Source organism: Panulirus ornatus, chromosome 35 (genome assembly GCF_036320965.1).
Source record: "Panulirus ornatus isolate Po-2019 chromosome 35, ASM3632096v1, whole genome shotgun sequence".
NCBI classification, from domain to species: Eukaryota; Metazoa; Arthropoda; class Malacostraca; order Decapoda; family Palinuridae; genus Panulirus; species Panulirus ornatus.
In genome coordinates, this window is record NC_092258.1 from 7,031,462 (window position 1) to 7,054,000 (window position 22,539).

The 22,539-nt window shown below is 38.4% G+C and overlaps 2 protein-coding genes across 10 annotated transcripts in view; one reads left to right on the forward strand and one right to left on the reverse strand.

Annotated features, from left to right (window-relative positions):
* The window catches only part of Cortactin (cortactin), a 60,232-nt gene extending 53,009 nt beyond the window's left edge, over positions 1-7,223 (forward strand). Inside the window, 2 exon segments of the mRNA XM_071682972.1 lie at positions 1-56; positions 3,180-7,223. Coding sequence (XP_071539073.1) covers positions 1-56; positions 3,180-3,269 — 146 coding nt within the window. The 3' untranslated portion in view covers positions 3,270-7,223.
* A 4,684-nt stretch (positions 7,224-11,907) lies between these two features.
* Positions 11,908-22,539, reverse strand: part of upSET (SET domain-containing protein upSET) — a 145,333-nt gene continuing 134,701 nt past the window's right edge. For 6 of the 9 annotated variants that reach the window (XM_071682973.1, XM_071682976.1, XM_071682979.1 and 3 more), the window contains 4 exons: positions 22,104-22,476; positions 21,612-21,953; positions 16,115-16,252; positions 11,908-14,733 (listed from right to left, as the gene is read on the reverse strand). In XM_071682973.1, the coding sequence (XP_071539074.1) occupies positions 13,811-14,733; positions 16,115-16,252; positions 21,612-21,953; positions 22,104-22,476 (1,776 nt within the window). In that variant the 3' untranslated portion in view covers positions 11,908-13,810. The remainder of the gene's footprint in view (positions 14,734-16,114; positions 16,253-21,611; positions 21,954-22,103; positions 22,477-22,539) is intronic. The other 3 variants (XM_071682977.1, XM_071682981.1, XM_071682980.1) reach the window with 3 other exon arrangements.

Genomic DNA, 22,539 nt, shown 5'->3' on the forward strand with positions numbered 1-22,539 from the left:
CGGACACTGACGAAATTTCCTTTGATCCAGATGACATCCTTACCAATATTGAAATGGTAAGTACTTTGTCCTTCTATTGTTTTTATGAATATATTTTCTTTATTTGCAGCAGAGTGGGACATAAGAATGATCTTGAAACTTTGTAATTAAAGCATATTAATAAAGCTCCTCATTACTTGTTTTCCATCTCACTTTCTTTTGTACTGTATTCAGTCTTGGATGTTCCTTTTACACCTTGCCTTCTCAGTGTTTAGCAGGACATATATTATGTATTTATTTCTAATACTTAGTTGCTGTTTCCTGCATCAGTGAGGTAGTGCCAGAAAACAGACGAAGAATGGTCCATCCACTCATATACTTTATTTATTTATTTATTATACTTAGTCACTGTCTCCTGCATTAGTGAGGTAGTGCACGGAAACAGACGAAAGAATGGCTCAACCCTTCCACATACACATGCATGTATATGAAACACCCACTCATGCACATATACATGCATATACATTTCAATGTATATATACATATACATACACAGACATATACATACATATACACTCATGTACATATTCATACTTGCTGCCTTTATCCATTCCTGTCGCCACCCTGCCACACTTGAAATAGCAACCCCCCTCCCCCGTGCACATGTGTGAGAGGTAGCACAAGGAAAAGACAACAAAGGCCACATTCACTCACACTCAGTCTCTAGTTGTCATGTGTGATGCACCAAAACCCCTGCTCCCCTTCCATATCCAGGTCTGGTTCAATCAATTGACAGCACGTCGACCCCGGTATACCACATCATTCCAGTTCACCCTTTCATGCCTTTCACTCTCCTATATGTTCAGGCCCCAATCACTCAAAATCTTTTTTACTCCATCCTTCCACCTCCAATTTGGTCTCCCACTTCTCCTCGTTCCCTCTACCTCTGACACATATATCCTTTTTGTCAATCTTTCCTCACTCATTCTCTCCATGTGACCAAACCATTTCAAAACACCCTCTTCTGCTCTCTCAACCACACTCTTTTTATTACCACACATCTCTCTTACCCTATTATTACTTACTCGATCAAACTACATCACACCACATATTGTCCTCAAACATCCCATTTCCAGCACATCCACCCTCCTCTGCACAACTCTATCCATAGCCCACACCTCGCAACCATATAACATTCTTGGAACCACTATTCCTTCAAACATACCCATTTTTGCTTTCCGAGATAATATTCTCGACTTCCACACATTCTTCAACGCTCCCAGAACTTTCGCCCCCTCCCCCACCCTGTGATTCACTTCCGCTTCCACGGTTCCATCCGCTGCCAAATCCACTCCTAGATATCTAAAACACTTCACTTTGGATGGTTTGGATGGTATTGCAGTGGAATTTATTAAAAAAGGGGGTGACTGTATTGTTGACTGGTTGGTAAGGTTATTTAATGTATGTATGACTCATGGTGAGGTGCCTGAGGATTGGTGGAATGCGTGCATAGTGCCATTGTACAAAGGCAAAGGGGATAAGAGTGAGTGCTCAAATTACAGAGGTATAAGTTTGTTGAGTATTCCGGGTAAATTATATGGGAGGGTATTGATTGAGAGGGTGAAGGCATGTACAGAGCATCAGATTGGGGAAGAGCAGTGTGGTTTCAGAAGTGGTAGAGGATGTGTGGATCAGGTGTTTGCTTTGAAGAATGTATGTGAGAAATACTTAGAAAAGCAAATGGATTTGTATGTAGCATTTATGGATCTGGAGAAGGCATATGACAGAGTTGATAGAGATGCTCTGTGGAAGGTATTAAGAATATATGGTGTGGGAGGCAAGTTGTTAGAAGCAGTGAAAAGTTTTTATCGAGGATGTAAGGCATGTGTACGTGTAGGAAGAGAGGAAAGTGATTGGTTCTCAGTAAATGTAGGTTTGCGGCAGGGGTGTGTGATGTCTCCATGGTTGTTTAATTTGTTTATGGATGGGGTTGTTGGGGAGGTAAATGCAAGAGTCTTGGAAAGAGGGGCAAGTATGAAGTCTGTTGGGGATGAGAGAGCTTGGGAAGTGAGTCAGTTGTTGTTCGCTGATGATACAGCGCTGGTGGCGGATTCATGTGAGAAACTGCAGAAGCTGGTGACGGAGTTTGGTAAAGTGTGTGGAAGAAGAAAGTTAAGAGTAAATGTGAATAAGAGCAAGGTTATTAGGTACAGTAGGGTTGAGGGTCAAGCCAATTGGGAGGTGAGTCTGAATGGAGAAAAACTGGAGGAAGTGAAGTGTTTTAGATATCTGGGAGTGGATCTGTCAGCGGATGGAACCATGGAAGCGGAAGTGGATCATAGGGTGGGGGAGGGGGCGAAAATTTTGGGAGCCTTGAAAAATGTGTGGAAGTCGAGAACATTATCCCGGAAAGCAAAAATGGGTATGTTTGAAGGAATAGTGGTTCCAACAATGTTGTATGGTTGCGAGGCGTGGGCTATGGATAGAGTTGTGCGCAGGAGGATGGATGTGCTGGAAATGAGATGTTTGAGGACAATGTGTGGTGTGAGGTGGTTTGATCGAGTAAGTAACGTAAGGGTAAGAGAGATGTGTGGAAATAAAAAGAGCGTGGTTGAGAGAGCAGAAGAGGGTGTTTTGAAATGGTTTGGGCACATGGAGAGAATGAGTGAGGAAAGATTGACCAAGAGGATATATGTGTCGGAGGTGGAGGGAACGAGGAGAAGAGGGAGACCAAATTGGAGGTGGAAAGATGGAGTGAAAAGGATTTTGTGTGATCGGGGCCTGAACATGCAGGAGGGTGAAAGGAGGGCAAGGAATAGAGTGAATTGGAGCGATGTGGTATACAGGGGTTGACGTGCTGTCAGTGGATTGAATCAAGGCATGTGAAGCGTCCGGGGTAAACCATGGGAAGCTGTGTAGGTATGTATATTTGCGTGTGTGGACGTGTGTATGTACATGTGTATGGGGGGGGGGGTTGGGCCATTTCTTTCGTCTGTTTCCTTGCGCTACCTCGCAAACGCGGGAGACAGCGACGAGGTATAAAAAAAAAAAAAAAACTTCCTCCAGTTTTTCTCCATTCAAACTTACCTCCCAATTGACTTGTTTATCTTTTATGTAGAATAAAATGTTTATTATACAGAAGTTGACGTTTATATTTTAATTATATTTACTACCAATGATTATATTGTTTTCTTTGTCAGATTGATGAGGGTTGGTGGAGAGGTTGGTGTAATGGCCAGTATGGTTTGTTTCCAGCAAATTATGTTCAGCTTCACAGCCCAACCCAGTGAGATCAAAGAGTCTGGGAGGTTAAATGCCATCCCAGAAGCAGATGACAAATGGCAGGAGATGCTAGTTCATCTAGATGATAAAGTTTGAAAATTATTAATGAATGGTTTACAGAGATTTTCCACATTGTCTGTTGTACATTTTTATGGCTAACTTTAGTTTCTTTAGAAGCTGATAAGGAAAGGTGGAAGCATATTTCCTCAAGATAAATTTGCAGGTAGCCATAGTACACAGGATATAGGGAAAACAGTAAATTCATTTTGATTGTTGGAACTGTGAAGTCAACCAAGTCTTTTGTTGCTAGGTGCTGCAAGGTTCCAAAAAAAAAATAATAATAACTGTCTTTTATCCCAATAAGATAATCATATTTTAAGAGTTTCGTCTTGGATTGTTTGTAACATAACAAGCTTCATGTGGAAGATTGATTTACCCAGGTTTAGGAGCACACAAGTACTTCAGTCACACTCCACCTCAGTTGGCATTGGGGGAGTATGGGGCAAATTGTTTATTTGGTGCTATCATTTTTCATCAGTATTGTGTATGGAATTCAGATGTGACAGGTTAGTGGTACCCAGGAGTGTGTATCTTTGTCAAAAAGTAATATTATCAATTTTTTGTACTTACTATAATGCAAACTTTCATGCACATTATTATTTTCTACAACTAGTGGTAGTATGTGCTCATATATGTATGTATCATAAGAACAGTATAGTAGATATGAGAACTGATGTGGTGAAAGGGTTAGACAGGGTTAAGTGTTAAGCAGAAACTGCCTGTATATAAGAATTTACAACTTAACCTCACCAAACCAAACCTAATTTATCACAAACAAATTATTTTCTGTTAGTGTATCACATTCATATATTAGCAGTAAATTGTCCGGTGCAAACTGGCTTGGGGGTTTTATCGACCAGAATGAATCATTCTGTGAGTGGAGTCATTTCTGGTTTTCTTTATATTTTGTCTAAATTTGAAGAGTGCATGGTAAGTTGTTTTTAGCTTGGATAATGCATGCCTATTCCATGTTAAAGAATTAGATACAGAAAATTAGTGCTCAGGGACGTAACACCCCTTATATAATCGGTTTCATTTGCTTGTTTAACGACATTTTGCTTAGCAACAGGTTTTCCAGGAACATAACTGTTGCTAAGTAGGGGTCCCTGTATTCCTGTCAAGATAACCAATGCTATTGCTTACACAATATTGTATTGATTTATATATTATGTTAGAATCATGTATTTAGAGGAGTATATTGTTTCAATTAATTGAAGATACTACATTCAGGTTAAGAGTAGGAAAACTTTCAATTAAATGCATCACAGTATTTTAATTAAGCTTTCTGTTGTCATAGTAATATACTGACGATATATACTATATGGTTGAAATAAGCTGTCCATTATATATACCTGTGATCTTAAACTTTAAGTCATTGCTGAATATATCCATTAAGTGCATCTCCAATCCTGCTGTAGTTTTAGGGGATGCTGATGGATGGTTAAGTATAGAATCTGGTTAATTTAGAATACATATTGATGCTGTTGTATTAAAAAATAAATAATCTTGAGTGCTAGATTTTAACGGATATACTTTTAAAGTCTGATTTCTCTGTATCGTATGAAGTCTAGAAGTTGAAGCTTCAGTGATTTAGGTTTTGCCTGTTCTTGTGGAGGATGATTGTCATTTTTTAGTCAAAGTTTCTTAAATTCATTATAACCTGATGTGTTATCTTTCTAGGGTGCTTGATTAACAAGATGTTATGGTATTTTGAACAATACTTAATCATGCACCACACTGTGCTCATAATTCAGTCTCTGATTCAAACCTAGGTAGGGTGCACAGGTAAATAGTTGCTATCATACATTAATACTCTTGTCATTCAGAATATTAGATTTAAAACTTTTGCTGGCACATTTAGTGGAATAACATTTATATTAGACATTAATGATGACTGTGTATCAGGTGTTTAATTAATTTTATTGATTCCATTAGAGTAAGTAAGGAAATTTGTAATTAATAACTTTTACTAATAAGTTAATTTTTGGCTTTGATTATCTGGCTTATGATAATAAGCTTTGATTATCATGTCACTCCATTTATGTATTTCACAGTACTTGTTAGAACGCACTAGACCTGTGTCATTAGTAATTACTTCAAACGACTTTTGATAGTTGTGTGATTGTGATTTTAGAACTAGGCTTGCAAATTGCACATAAGTGTATTTGTGCATTTAAGGTATTTTTATACAATCAGTAACAATATGTGGTTAATATCAGGGATTAGGATGTGTCAAATGTGTATTTGTCAAACCAAATTCTTCCTACTTTGAAATGGCTTCCAGTTAAGGAATTTTTTTACATAATCATGTAACTGCCTAAACTAAAACAGTTTTTCAAGGTTTTTCTGAGAAAATGTGTTAGTGCAGTGCGATGCAACTTTATGAAACGACATTACAGATTCTGAAAAATATTATTAATATCCATCATGTACTGATAAAAGAAAAAACTGTATACAACTGTTTGACATTGTTATGGTCATAATTTTTAAAATTTTACATAGTTTCATATGACAAATAAGCGAAACTGTGGACTAGCAGTGCATATTGAACAGTGCATATTGGACCATTTTTATCTTGTATATTTTTAGTTTTTCTTTTGTCTAATAACCTGTCTATCTATATCTCTGATGCCCATTCCTTCTGGGAACTCCTTCAAGGGGGTGGACACTGTGAAAGTCTTCATACCTTTTGAACTCCATTACTGCTTCTTAGCCTTTAGTGCGTCACCCTTAACAGGTGAGCGGCTGAGAACATCTTTAGTGCATTGTTTCCAGAGGCTCCTACCTAATGCTTCTATGTGTCTAAATACCCTATTCAAATACTTCAAATACTGTATAGTAGGGCATTAGGAGGGTTAGTGGTGGCTGCATAGTGAGCCAGCACTTCAGTGGTTAAGTTGCACTTCTCTGACCCAGGTAGACATCTTTTCTTTCTGCTTCACCCATACATGGATTACTGGTATTCTGTTCACAAACATACAATCTCTCCTCATACACAATCTCTCCTCATACATAACTCTTCTCAACCAGTTTTTCCTGCAGTGAGCACTATGCTCTAGCCCTCCCTTTTAGCAAAATGGTAGGAGCAATAAATGGAAGTAATAAGTAGGAACATTAGGTAGAAGTAGTTGGTTGGAGCATTTAGGAAGAAGTAATCAGTAGGAACATTAGGTAGGAGCCTCTGCAAACACTGCACTAGACTTGCCCTCTGCCAGTGGCCTATTAAGGGTAAGGCACTGTAGACAAAGAAGCGGCACTGAGTTTCACTAGTTTTGGAAACTCTGTTGCTGCAGCCACCCCCTGTGAGGTAGTTCTAGTTCGGAACAGGCATCAGAGATACAGATAGATAGATACAAATACTTAGGCGATTTTTCCCAATGTTGGTCTTCACTGAAATTTTTCTGTACTTGTATTAGTTACTTAAGAGAATGCTGAAAGGATGTGGACTAAAATTTTGTTGGCTGTAATCATTTTAAAAGAATATGTAGAAATTACCCTTTCCTTGCGTAAGTGAAATGTTACAGAGTGAACAAAGATAAAGCTTCTGAAATTTGATCATGAGGTATTGGGCAGTTGCATGGTAAAGGTTTTTGTTCCTGTCACATTCAATCTCAGGAGACATAGTATAAAACATTTCCTTCAAATAAAAATCTCTTTAGGGGGAACAAAAAATATTGCATGATAAGAAAATAGTTGCCAGTCACAGTTAATAAGTGATATTTATTTCTTGGGTTTAATTACCTGAGCTTGCAGTCATGTGATCAACCTGCTTTATGTATTTTAGAAAATCATTTAACTGGTTGGTATGAGAAACAGATTGCTCAAAATAATATAAAATAGGAAATTAAAAATATAAAATTTTGTTTCGAACAAGGTGATTTAAAAATAAAACTGTTTATACGTGGTGCAAATAATTTTCCTGTTTTGCAGAGTTGTACTGTTTAATCTTAGGCAATTCTTTCACCACCTCTTTTTCTCTCTTCCCCAAACAACACACCATGACTCACTTCCCATACCCAAACACCCTGCAGCTGCCACCTTGTCATCAAACACCATCAAAAGTCCCTCAAAGTATTCATTCCATCTCTTCTTTGCCTGATACCACTTCCCAATTTGCTCCCTTTACAGATGTTATCATGTATAGTAGTAAAAGCTTTGCGGAAGATGAAAGCAGTGGAATTTATTAAAAAAGGGGGTAACTGTATTGTTGACTGGTTGGTAAGGTTATTTAATGTATGTATGATTCATGGTGAGGTGCCTGAGGATTGGCGGAATGCTTGCATAGTGCCATTGTACAAAGGCAAAGGGGATAAGAGTGAGTGCTCAAATTACAGAGGTATAAGTCAGTTGAGTATTCCTGGTAAATTATATAGGAGGGTATTGATTGAGAGGGTGAAGGCATGTACAGAGCATCAGATTGGGGAAGAGCAGTGTGGTTTCATATGTGGTAGAGGATGTGTGGATCAGGTGTTTGCTTTGAAGAATGTATGTGAGAAATACTTAGAAAAGCAAATGGATTTGTATGTAGCATTTATGGATCTGGAGAAGGCATATAATAGAGTTGATAGAGATGCTCTGTGGAAGGTATTAAGAATATATGGTGTGGGAGGCAAGTTGTTAGAAGCAGTGAAAAGTTTTTATTGAGGGTGTAAGGCATGTGTACGTACGTGTAGGAAGAGAGGAAAGTGATTGGTTCTCAGTGAATGTAGGCTTGCGGCAGGGGTGTGTGATGTCTCCATGGTTGTTTAATTTATTTATGGATGGGGTTGTTAGGGAGGTGAATGCAAGAGTTTTGGAAAGAGGGGCAAGTATGCAGTTTGTTGTGGATGAGAGAGCTTGGGAAGCGAGTCAGTTGTTGTTCGCTAATGATACAGCGCTGGTGGCTGATTCATGCGAGAAACTGCAGAAGCTGGTGACTGAGTTAGGTAAAGTGTGTGAAAGAAGAAAGGTGAGAGTAAATGAGAATAAGAGCAAGGTTATTAGGTACAGTAGGGTTGAGGGTCAAGTCAATTGGGAGGTAAGTTTGAATGGAAAAAAACTGGAGGAAGTAAAGTGTTTTAGATATCTGTGAGTGGATCTGGCAGCGGATGGAACCATGGAAGTGGAAGTGAATCATAGGGTCGGGGAGGGGGCAAAAATTCTGGGAGCGTTGAAGAATGTTTGGAAGTCGAGAACATTATCTTTTATCTCGGAAAGCAAAAATGGGTATGTTTGAAGGAATAGTGGTTCCAACAATGATGTATGGCTGCGAGGCATGGGCTATAGATAGAGTTGTGTGCAGGAGGGTATATGTGCTGGAAATGAGATGTTTGAGGATAATGTGTGAGGTGGTTTGATCGAGTAAGTAATGTAAGGGTAAGAGAGATGTGTGGAAATAAAAAGAGTGTGGTTGAGAGAGCAGAAGAGGGTGTTTTGAAATGGTTTGGTCACATGGAGAGAATGAGTGAGGAAAGATTGACAAAGAGGATATATGTGTCAGAGGTGGAGGGAACGAGAAGTGGGAGACCAAATTGGAGGTGGAAAGATGGAGTGAAAAAGATTTTGAGTGATTGGGGCCTGAACATGCAGGAGGGTGAAAGGCATGCAAGGAATAGAGTGAATTGGAATGATGTGGTATACCAGGGTCGACGTGCTGTCAATGGATTGAACCAGGGCATGTGAAGCGTCTGGGGTAAACCATGGAAAGTTCTGTGGGGCCTGGATGAGGAAGGGGAGGTTTGGTTTCGGTGCATTATTACATGACAGCTAGAGACTGAGTGTGAACGAATGGGGCCTTTGATGTCTTTTCCTAGCGCTACCTCGCACACATGAGGGGGGAGGGGGTTGTTATTCCATGTGTGGCGAGGTGGCGATGGGAATAAATAAAGGCAGACAGTATGAATTATGTACATGTGTATATATGTTTATGTCTGTGTGTGTATATATATGTGTACATTGAGATGTATAGGTATGTATATTTGTGTGTGTGGACGTGTATGTATATACATGTGTATGTGGGTGAGTTGGGCCATTCTTTCGTCTGTTTCCTTGCGCTACCTTGCTAACGTGAGAGACAGCGACAAAGCAAAATAAGTAAATAAATATATATTCTTATTATTTATTATATATATATATATATATATATATATATATAATAAATATACTATATAAAGTGTATATGAATGCGCACCTTCATATATATATATATATATATATATATATTTATTTTGTTTTGTCGCTGTCTCCCATGTTAGCAAGGTAGCTCAAGGAAACAGAGGAAAGAATGGCCTAACCCACCCACACACACATGTATATACATACACGTCCACACACGCAAATATACATACCTATACATCTCAATGTATACATATATATATACACACAGAGACATGTACATTCATATGCATGTACATAATTCATACTGTCTGCCTTTATTCATTCCCATTGCCACCCCGCCACACATGAAATAACAACGCCCTCCCCCCTCATGTGTGTGAGGTAGCACTAGGAAAAGACAACAAAGGCCATATTCGTTCACACTCAGTCTCTAGCTGTCATGTAATAATGCACCGAAACCACAGCTCCCTTTCCACATCCAGGCCCCACACAACTTTCCATGGTTTACCCCAGACGCTTCAAATGCCCTGGTTCAATCTATTGTCAGCACGTCAACCCCGGTATACCACATCGTTCCAATTCACGCTATTCCTTGCACGCCTTTTACCCTCCTGCATGTTCAGGCCCCGATCACTCAAAATCTTTTTCATTCCATCTTTCCACCTCCAATTTGGTCTCCCACTTCTCGTTCCCTCCACCTCTGACACACATATCCTCTTGGTCAATCTTTCCTCACTCATTCTCTCTATGTGACCAAACCATTTCAAAACACCCTCTTCTGCTCTCTCAACCACACTCTTTTTATTACCACACATCTCTCTTACCCTCCTATTACTTACTCAATCAAACCACCTCACACCACATATTGTCCTCAAACATCTCATTTCCAGCACATCCACCCTCCTCCGCACAACTCTATCCATAGCCCATGCCTCGCAACCATATAACATTGTTGGAACCACTATTCCTTCAAACATACCCATTTTTGCTTTCCAAGTTTATGTTCTCGACTTCCACACATTCTTCAACGCTCCCAGAATTTTCGCTCCCTCCCCCACCCTATTATTCACTTCCGCTTCCATGGTTCCATCTACTGCCAAATCCACTCCCAGATATCTAAAACACTTCGCTTCCTCCAGTTTTTCTCCGTTCAAACTTACCTCCCAATTGACTTGACCCTCAACCCTACTGTACCTAATAACCTTGCACTTATTCACATTTACTCTCAGCTTTCTTCTTTCACATACTTTACCAAACTCAGTCACCAGCTTCTGCAGTTTCTCACATGAATCAGCCACCAGCGCTGTATCGTCAGCGAACAACAACTGACTCACTTCCCAAGCCCTCTCATCCACAACAGACTGCATACTTGCCCCTCTTTCCAAAACTCTTGCATTCACCTCCCTAACAACCCCATCCATAAACAAATTAAACAACCATGGAGACATCACACACCCCTACCGCAAACCTACATTCACTGAGAACCAGTCACTTTCCTCTCTTCCTACACGTACACATGCCTTACATCCTTGATAAAAACTTTTCACTGCATCCCACACCGTATATTCTTAATACCTTCTACAGAGTATCTCTATCAACTCTATCATATGCCTTCTCCAGATCCATAAAAGCTACATACAAATCCATTTGCTTTTCTAAGTATTTCTCACATACATTCTTCAAAGCAAACACCTGATCCACACATCCTCTTCCACTTCTGAAACCACACTGCTCTTCCCCAATCTGATGCTCTGTACATGCCTTCACCCTCTCAGTCAATACCCTCCCATATAATTTACCAGGAATACTCAACAAACTTATACCTCTGTAATTTGAGCACTCACTTTTATCCCCTTTGCCTTTGTATAAGGGCACTATGCAAGCATTCCGCCAATCCTCAGGCACCTCACCATGAGTCATAAATACATACATTAAATAATCTTACCAACCAGTCAACAATAGTCACCCCCTTTTTTATAAATTCCACTGCAATACCATCCAAACCCGCTGCCTTGCCGGCTTTCATCTGCAAAGCTTTTACTACCTCTTCTCTGTTTACCAAACCATTCTCCCTAACCCTCTCACTTCGCACAACACCTCGTCCAAAACACCCTATATCTTCCACTCTATCATCTAACACATTCAACAAACCTTCAAAATACTCACTCCATCTTCTCACATCACCACTACTTATCACCTCCCCATTAACCCCCTTCACTGATGTTCCCATTTATTCTCTTGTTTTATGCACTTTATTTACCTCCTTCCAAAACATCTTTTTATTATCCCTAAAATATAATGATACTCTCACCCAACTCTCATTTATCCTCTTTTTCACCTCTTGAGGAAATGTTGAAATGCTAGCCTTGTGGTCCCATGTGATGCACTGCATTAGCATTACACAAGTATACAGTGTATAGGTCTTGAATCTTCTAAATAAAGAGAACACCAGTACCAACACACACAATGTTTAAAAATAATACAAATATAAGACATTGTAAGATTTATTCATATCCAAATCATTTAATGCTACCATTCTTTGTACAAGACATAGGCATATGTACACAAAAATACTGTTGTACTGATATACAACAACTGTCAGGACTTGCAACTTGGGGGGGTCTTAAATTTAAATGAGCCTTTATTTTCTGTCCGCTGGGGTTGCCCCGAGTCCCTGCTCAGAAGCAAGTTGAGCCAGGTACTGAGTCTTGGTATAACGCCTACTGGTAGCTACATATCTATCATGCATGGTATGAGAGCTCCATAATGCGCAAACTACCAACTATCCAAAATGAAAATGAACACAACAGGTCTGTGCAGGGCCCAGTTCACTCCCATGCTGAACACCTCTTGTATACTGTATGCTTAGTCTAAAGGTGTATCATAAACATCAACACTACAACACTCTATCACTGGCAATGAAAAAATAAAATAAAAAGATATATATCCACAATAAGAATAATGATTTCAAATAGAACTTCCTTCACTTCTTCACAACATCTAATGGACATTCTTTGTAAAAGATATCATTAAAAATTTCTTATCAGGAAACATGAAACCCCATCATACACAAAAGCAAGAACAAAGAATAAAAATAAAAATATCATTTGTCCCAACAATATATGTACAAAACATAAATACAAGTGCTAGTGTGAATGGGAGAGCTAGTTATGATATGTCCAAGCCATAAATATTGAGAGAGATTCTTGAACCAGCTCAATGTAAGAACAAGACATACTGGTAACTCTGACTTGGATTTATAAATAATATGTAATTATACATTAGATAACTTTTCAAGGTAAAATAATAGAGCAAAAATTGTTCTAGTGTACAAATATGTTACAGGAAGAAATATGTGATTAGTATTCCTCAGTGGAACATTATGCTTGACTGTACTATTGTAAAATGATTTAGGATTCAGACCACTGTTGCTAGGCTGACAGTGAGTGGCAGGTAACTATTAAGCAAAACCACCCATAATTATACAACTGAAGCTTAGCTTTAGTTTAACCTTTGCACTGCAACAAGATTGTAGCATGTGGTAAACTGTACAACAGCAGATATTACAGTTCAACGGACAGATAAAACTGAAGTAAAAGCAAAGAGTCCTTGTGTGACACTTTCCTGGTTCATTGGTCCATCCATATTTTTTACATGAATTAACAGCCCATGTGAACTAAAAATTATCCCCATATAAATTCACCCTGAGGAATTGTGCTGGAAAGCTTTTCACTTGGGACAGAAATCCATAATCATTAACTGAAGCTTTTATAAAGATCAGTAATAAGTACAAATATTTTCATATAAACCTGTCCATCCATCAACAAAAACCTCCCCAAAAAACTGAAGGGAGGCTGTCTCACACTCACACAAGCACAACAGAGAACACAGCAAGTTTCTCTGGCAGTTTTTGGGGCTTTCTTATGAAAAGTTTTGGGAGCCCATCATTTTGTTGAGGAGAAAGAACCTAATATTATTTTGTACTTTCCAAAAACAAACAGATAGGGAAGGGATAAGCAAAATAAAGCAAATCCTGGAAAATAAAGGAATGAATGAAGGGCATGGATGGTATGCAATAAAATACTCTAAATACATATAAAGCTTTCCAACAATATATATAATCAGTTGTGGTCAGGCCACACCAGGAGTGCTTTGTGACATGATGCAGGGATGCAGTTAAAATAAAACTGCTTTTTAACTTATAATGCAGAAGACATAACACTCAATTTGGCCTGACCAACAAATATAAATCCTCACAAGGACTCGATAAGAAATTCTACACAGAGAGCCGAGCCTATTATAACAGTCACTGGAGATATTGCTTGGGTCAGGACAGAAGCAAGGCCATCCTGCTGCTTGCAGGCTTGGACCCAGAAGGGCAACAAGCCCGCCATCACGACCCTCTAGATCCTGGAGCAGAGCAGTCATGTCCAGAATAACCACCACCACCACTGTATCCTAAACTAGGAGATGCCAGCCCAGGTGGTCCTTGAGTTGGTGATTCCTGTGGTCTTATAGAAGCTGGAGGAGGGGGAATGACTAACTGATTGTGATGTGGAGGTGGGCCCACACGACCAGAGGAGTATAAGGAAACAGCTGAAGGTGCTACTCCCCCAGCTGGTGGGGTACTATACTGCTGACCCCGAGAATATGGTCTTGCAGGATATACATGATTTTGGGGAGTTGTTGTTAAAGATTGTGGCATACGAGGTCCTACCTGTATTGATGACGGGAGATGGGAAAGAGAAGGAGATGTGCTTCCCAACGGCTGTGAGCTGGAAATGGGAGACAGCTTAGACTGTATGACTACTGGAACAGAAGGTGGAGCAGGACTTGCAACTGGATGAGGCCCTATCGTAGTTAATGGACCTGGTACAGAAGCTGAAGCCATGCCTGATGTTGATGTTGTCCCTTGGGTAGTAGGCATAGAACTTTGTAATGATGGTCCATTTCGAGATGCAGATGTTGTTGGTGGAGGTACAGGCGGAGGTGGAGGCCCTAAGTATGATCCTGTTATGGTGATACCAGTTCCAGATGATCCAGGATAAGATGACAATGTCAGTCTCTGAGTACTGCCACTAGGGATGTTAATTAAACCCCCATTATTACCAGTGGTACTACTGCAGTTTGTGTTTTGCACTGGATTAAAACCTGTTTGTGCTGCTCCAACTTTGGAAGAACATACCACTTTCTGAACTGTAACTTCTCGCCCCTGGAATATTGAGTTTTTAGGAGGTGCTGTTGGTGGGGGTGGAGGGGGTGGTAAGTTCTTATCTTTGTGACGACGGTGGTTCCTATCACGATCCTCGCCATCTGCTGAAATGATAAACTTATTGTATATAACACCCAATAATAAAACTTGTGTCAAGTATATCAAATTTTTTCTTTTATAAATTAAATGAACCCAAGACCCTTTAATATGTTTCTGCAGCTTCAAGGCTGTACTACTATTTGCAGTGAATAGAAACATGGAAGTGGAAGTGAGTCACAGGATGGAGGAAGGGTGAAGGGTTTGGGAGCTATGAAGAATGTGTGGTAGGAAAAAATGTTATTTTGGAGAGCAAAAATGGGTATGTTTGAAGGAAAAGTGGTTCCAACTTTATTATATGGTTGTGAGGCATGGGCTATAGATAGGGTTGTACAGAGGAGGGTGGATGTGTTGGAAATGAAATGTTTGAGGACAATATGTGGCATGAGGTGGTTTGATCAAGTAAGTAATGAAAGGGCATGAGAGATGAGTTGATAAAAAAAGAGTGTGGTTGAGAGAGCAGAAGAGGGTGTGTTGAAGTGGTTTGGACATGGAGAGAATGAGTGAGGAAAACTGAAAAAAGAGAACTTTGTCAGAGGTTGAGCAAACAGAGAGAAGCAGGAAACCTAATTGGAGGTGAAAGGATGGAGTGAAAAACATTTTAAGCAATCGAGGCCTGAACATAAAGGAGGGTGAGAGGCATGCAAGGAATAGAGTGAATTGGAACGATGCGGTATACCAGGGTTGACGTGCTGTCAATGGACTGAACCAGGGCATGTAAAACGGGGGTAAATCATAGAAAGGTCTGTGGGGCCTGGATGTGGTTAGAGAGCTGTGGTTTTGGTGCATTACACATGACAGCTAGAGACTGAGTGTGAATGAATGTGGCCTTTTTTGTCCGTTTTCCTGGCGCTACCTTGCTGAAGCAGGAGGTAGCCATTTCCCACGTTAGTGAGGTAGCGTTAAGAACAGAGGACTGTTCCTTTTGTTAGAAAAACATTCCCAACAGATAGGCTAGAAAATTTTTTTTTATTTGAATGTTCCCTGGTCATACAGAATTCAAACTGGAGATCTTCTACCTGTGTTACAAGTATCCAATTTACCTAACATAAAAAAGCATCATAATAAAAGAGAAGTCTTAAAGTTTATGTCAGATAAATTACAATTTATTTGCATCATACTACCAAAATAGCACCAACATTACCAAAAATCTTTGCAGTGTTCATCAAAATGCATCTTCATCTAGAGCAAACTACAAAACTTTAAATACCTTATTTTTAAAAAGGAATTCATAATTATTAATGTTAACATAACTGCAGCTTTTCACCTCTATATTACACCAAGATTATTGGCAACATGATGAAACTACATTTTCAAATATTTAAAGCTAGAAGCCATGCTTTGAGCAGTCACTTATAATAATAGTACAAGCAAGGCATATGTTACTACCTGGCCCAGGCTGAAGCCCTGAAGGTTTACTGGCACGTGGAGACAGGGGGGAAGAAGAGAAGGAGACGAAGGGAGCAGGAGGGGGAAGCAGGGGAGGTGACGGACGTCCTACAATACTTGCACACCCCAGCCGCAACCCTGAACCGGAGGGAGGCAATTGGTGCCACAGGTTAGTGAAAATATCCCCAAAATGAATACTGTAACTGAAAAAAATCTTTAATGCATTCATTCAAATTCAGAAATATCAAAATACCCTGAATAAAGAAGGGCATATTCTGTTAGAAATCTAAACAAAAGACAAAAATATAAGACTTTCATGCTTTCAAAAATATATACTTGTCAAGATGAACTTTCTGGTTTCCTCAAAATTCTATGAGGGCTCCTATATCATTAAAATATGTTACATAAAATTAAGTGATCTTTCAAGTTATATCATCTGAGTAACCAAGTGTTTTCAAACGTAAAAATTCATGCAATTTCCAATATCATTATCATTCACATTATCAATATCATTACTATTATTATCATTACATTTATAACCATCATTATTTCTTTCTGTCATACTTGTTTGCCATTTCTCACATTTGTAAGAAAGTGCCACGAACAGATGAAGGAGAAGAAAGGGCCTTATTCACTCACATCCATTCTCTAGCTGTCATGTATAATGCACCAAAACGACAGAACCCATTCACAACCAAGCCCCATAGACTTTTCTATGGTTTACCCTGGCTGTTTCATATGCCTTGGTTCAGTTCAATAACAGCTTGTTACCCCCTGTATACCACTTTGCTTCAATTCACTATATCATGTGTAATTTCATTTTCCTGCACGTTCACGCCCCAAGCACACACAATCTTATTCACTTAATCCTTCCATTTCCAATATGGTCTCCATCTCTCCTGATATGTATATCCTCTCTGTCAATCTCTCTTCACTCATTCTCTCCATGTTTCCAAATCGATGGGTAATTTACTTGTTACCTTTAGTGCTATACTAAGGCCATTTAAGTTACATTACTTACTTGTTTGTACATATCCTTCACATACACTTTTTTCATGAATAATGATAAGCATCATCAAATTCACTCGGGCTTCCCCTGCAAATTCTCACCAGATCACATGGGCTGCATCATCCACAATTAATATTTCATTTAAAATCAAGTGTAGAATTATGAAATTTTTTCTATAAGGTGAAGAAGTTACATTATTTGACAAGGTAATAATAAAAAAAAATAGTAGTATAAGTGTTATGGGATGGCTGAAATGACTGTGGAAAGATCAATTCTTATGGGCCTGGATTTCTCCTCTGCATGAGTGTGAGGATCAAAGCTATGGGTGTACTTTTTTTTCAGAGCTGATTCTTTTTCATAACTATGAATTCTACTGTGCTTAATAGAATTTGGGATTAAAATATGTTTTTTATATATCTATATTTCTGATGCCTGTTCCAACTGGAACTCCCTAAAAGGTGTGGCCACGGCAATAAAGTCTCCATAACTAAAGACTCCAATGGTGCTCCTTAGTTTAGTACCACACCCTTAACAGGCCACTGGCAAAGGGCAAGTCTAGTGCAGTATTTGAAGAGGCTCCTACCCAATGTTCCTAATGACTACTTCTATCTAATGCTCCTACCTACTACTTTTATCTACTGCTCTTACCATTTTGCCAAAAGGCAGGGCTAGCGCATAGTGCTCACCGTACAAAAATGTAGAGTTACAAAGAATGAGCTGCGAGAGTAAGTGCTGTCAAGTGTTACATATGACAATGAGATACTGTATGTTTGTGGACAGAATGCCAGTAGTCCATATGTTAGTGGGGAAGAAAGAAAAGACTGTAAATGAGGAAGAAAGAAAAAACAGCTACCCGGGTCAGAGGAGTGCAACTTGACAACCACTTAAGTGCTGGCTCACTAAACAGATTTTTTTCATTAAGGTGAATTTTTGTAAACAAAGCCTTTGTTAAAAGAGTAGTGTACATATCAAATCAATTGCTAAACTATGGCCAAACAATAAATTTTGTCATTTACCTTGTTTGTACATATCCTTTCCTTTTAAATGTAATCGTTTCATTTTAAAATGGGAAGTAAATACTGAATTTCTTTTTTATCCAAACTGTGATTACAAAATCAATGATCACCCAGCTTGTATGGGCAAAGTCATTAAAACCATCAAGTTGTGATGTCAACTGTCATGATTTATAGCTGTATTCCCCCATTCTTGAGTCAGAAATGCCAAACAAGTGATGAGAGTGAGCTTTGTACAAATAAGAAAATCAAAGAAAAAGCATTATACTTTAGAGTAAAATATTCAAACCATTTAAATGCTAGTAAATGTCCAGGGGCCCCCTTGACAGATGTAGGTTGCTGGAACTGAATCTACAAAACACTCTCTCTCCCAATCTCTCGTATAATAATACACAATTCACAGATTATCCTGAACCACATATTTCCTTTATTGCTAGGGAAAGGAGTGTAAGAAAACTACTGACATTTCTTTTGTGTGTCATGAAAGGAAGCAAACGGGCAATAAGAAAAGAGCCAAAAGAGGATTTCTCCTCAAATGCTCAAGCTGGGGTGTACGAATGTGCGTGGGTATAATAAGGATGAGAAAGGATGTTCTGCTTCTACATGAAACTATGGAAAAGGAAAAATAAGGAAAATGGATAAGATTAGGAAGTAAAGGCTGGGGTTAGTATAACTATATAAATAGATAGATAGAAAATATACAAGACAGGAAAATTAAGTAGATTGTTTCACGATCGCCACAGTAACCACTAAAGTAATGCTAGGCTAATTGCGATTTACTTAAAAAAAATCTACATTACTACTTCCACTATTATTCTGTTATTTCATTTATGTCATGATCAAAATCACAATTTTCTTGCTTTGATATTTCAACATCTGTCAAATCATCAACAGTATCTTGGTGCTCAAGAGAACATCCCTACTTTTAAAGGACATACATACCAACTACACACCTTGGAACACCAGGGTTGTACCTTCCTTCAGTGTGTTAACAATAGTGGATTTCTCCTGTTGCAAATTATAGTGGCTTTTTACAAAATGCATCTCTAAAAACACATAAAGTGCATTTCTAATTCAAATCAGAGCAAGAAAATGCAAGCTGTGCAAATACATCTTTTGTACAACACAATCTAATATTCCAGTATTTTAGCAGTTCTGGAAATCATGACACCAAAAGTATGTAAAAAAAAAAAAAAAAAAAAAAAAAAAAACTATGAATCTATTTCAACTGTATCCTTCTGTTTCATCCCCACTCCAGGAACCTGCTACATTTCCAAAATTTTTCCTGTGCACTGATGATCAAAAGCAATGGAGGTAATCAAAATAAAAGTCATAGTGTGAGAGTAAATATTAACCATTTGATGAAATGATTATTCCCACAACAGTCTAGGACACCCAGTAAGCAAGAACTTTACAAAAGATGCCGGCCTAATTTTCCTGCCCAAACATGAAGGATCACATGCTTCCTTTACTGACTACAATTATGTACAGATGACATATGTTAACCCAACTCTAACTAGCAAGGACAAATATTAATCTGGTTAAATGATCTAAAGATAATCATGGTGGAAAGACACCATAAGCTTCCCCCACTTTACTACAAAGGGTAAAAAAGATTACGTATGGTTTAGGGGATGAAAAGCCCAGCAATCTTATTTTCAAATGTCAGAAGGTCATGAAGAGTAATTCTGAATGTAATATTAGAGAAAGAGCCAATCTCCAAGCCAAGGAAGCAGATTTAGAGGCCTAAGGAGTATGCCAAGGTCCAAATGTCTATGTGCCAATTTATTTAAACAGCTTTTAATACTTGTTTTCTGGTACCTCATAAACTGTTAGAAATACAAAATCTGTGGGAGACAGCTCACAGAAATCCAACACCCTAAAATAGTTAAGAAATAAGACAGTAATTAGGAAGACTTCATCCTCCTCTGCATTATGGACTTAAGTAGAGTGTATGTATCAGTGACATGTGAGGCTGAATGGATCTGATCTACACCATGTACAGTAAATACAAAATACATTCACTAAAGCAGATTATTTCAGTCATATCTTCCCTCCTAATTTCTTAATCACTTGAATTCTCTACTTTCACAGGGTAGATGGTCAACATTTTTGTCTCAAATAATTTTCTTGATCTTTGCTTGAGTCATCTGATTATAGATTTACATCTATATTTCTTTTTTTTAATCAATTATCAATCTTCCTAGCTAATGTGACTGACAAATCCCTTCCACATTGTTTCCACAAGTAACAAGTATGTCAATGCAAATATCAAGTTAAAACCATTTTTTGTCTGTATTCCACACCTATTAAAGGTTCCCATACTTCAGAGATAATGAAATTCTAAACAGCGTTCACCTCCAACCTACAAATTTCCACATAAGACACACTGTAACTGACACTTCATCCATGTGTCTTTTGACCACTGGACAACAGTGACCAAATAAGTTGCACCAATGGTCCACTGAAAGCATTCATTATGAAGTATACATATTAAACACCATTCAAGACCTTTAACACACTTTGGAAACTCAAAAGTGTAAGACTGGTTATCAAAACTGTTGACCAAAAAGTTCAAACCATTTCTAGGTTTTATGAAATAAAAATAAAATCCAAAATAACTTTCCAGTTTCAAACTGGAAGGGAACCCTGCTTACTGATGTATATAATCCAAAGACCACTCACAGTCTTATGTGTACAGTAGGTGTCAGATGCAAAAACAGACATACTGAGGGATGGGGGGGGGAGTGGATTTCTATGCTGGGAACTATAAAGTTTACACTGGAAGGCAAGTATCAGAATAGTGCTCATAAAATTTATGCAGTCAAGAGGGATGTGCCCAAAACTGAGTTTCAATTAAAACAGCAATGGAGAATAACATCTGCAGTACTAATGTCAGACTATTACTATATGAAGAAATAAAAGACCAAATTAAATTTGAGCTGAATACTAACACCAAACAGAAAATCTGGTTATCATGTCTTCATGAGCATCAAAAAGTCATGAACTTCCTCACAAGTTCACCATCTCTAATATTTTCCCCTGGCCAAAATATTATTATGGTAAAGAAAATTGTATGATCACTAAAGATTATAGTACAGATTATAGCTATCAGCCCTTGACTTATCACTTACTTGCACACACTTCAGTCCCATTTTAATGCATTCATAAAAAGACAACAAATATCATGGTAATCAAATTCTCTCCATGTAGTTTATATTATCAAGTCTTAAAACTTTACAAAGTATGAAAACTAAAGATTGATAATTTATCATTATTTAAATTACAAGTGGTAAACTAATCCCCATTGGTGAACAAGACGATCGCAGGAAACCCAATAAAACTGAAAATCTTTAAACATGTAGAATTAACAAGTTTAGAACAGAAGATAAAATACTAAAATAACACAACTGATGACTGCAAGTCTGTTACTACTAAGTACTTTGAAAGTGCAATATAATTTCATTTATCTCACCTGATTTATCTTCATCATCATCAGATACACACAAGCCAAATTCCCGCCTTAATCTAGCGGTTAAATTTTCCCTCTGCCGTTCTAGTAATGTGGGAGCTGCATTCCATTTCACATCCTGAGGAGTGGTGTTTCCAGTGATAGGACTAAGTGGGTTTGATGCTGTGACTCCTGCAGAAGTTGTGACTGTTGTGCTGTTAACTGTGGTGAAGACATTTGATGTAACAGCAATTGTGGTGACGGTAGTTATGCTACAGCTACTACTAACATTAACACTACTGCTCTTGGAATTGTGTTGGTTATCATTAATGCTATCTCCTCCACTGCTGCAGTTACTTTCCGCATCTGTTGGTAGGAAGAGATAAATGTTTGATTTACCCAAAAATAGTAATATTTGCCAATGTAAAAGTTCATTCATATCTATTCAAGCTTTCATTATTCAGAAATAATTCTTGATGAAAGTAGAGTTGAAAAATGTCATGTCAACATACAAACCTCTTTTTACTTCATCTTTGGTGGATTTACTCTCGAAGACAACAGATAATGGTGGAAGTAAGAAAGGATGAATAGGAGAGAGTGCAAGATCAGGGGGAGATTCACCATCTTCAGTTTGAGCCAACTTTGATGGTGAAGAGAAATAGGTGGGTGAAAGGGAGGATTCTTGTGTTGATGTACTGGGGGTGGAAGAGGACATCATGTTAATGGCATTAAAAGATGATACTGAAGAGTCAGTTGAATGAGTGGGCAATACTGTAAAGCATGTTAGTGATAAGGAAGGAAGTGGCGAGGAGTCTGTTGGTCCACTCAACCCTCTACTGTCACAATCACTGCCCACACTTTTCCTTTTACGGTACTCCAAAATTGATAACTGCCACGGAAGAAAGAGGAGTTGATAAAACATTTGAACAACACTAATATTAAATGTAAAAGG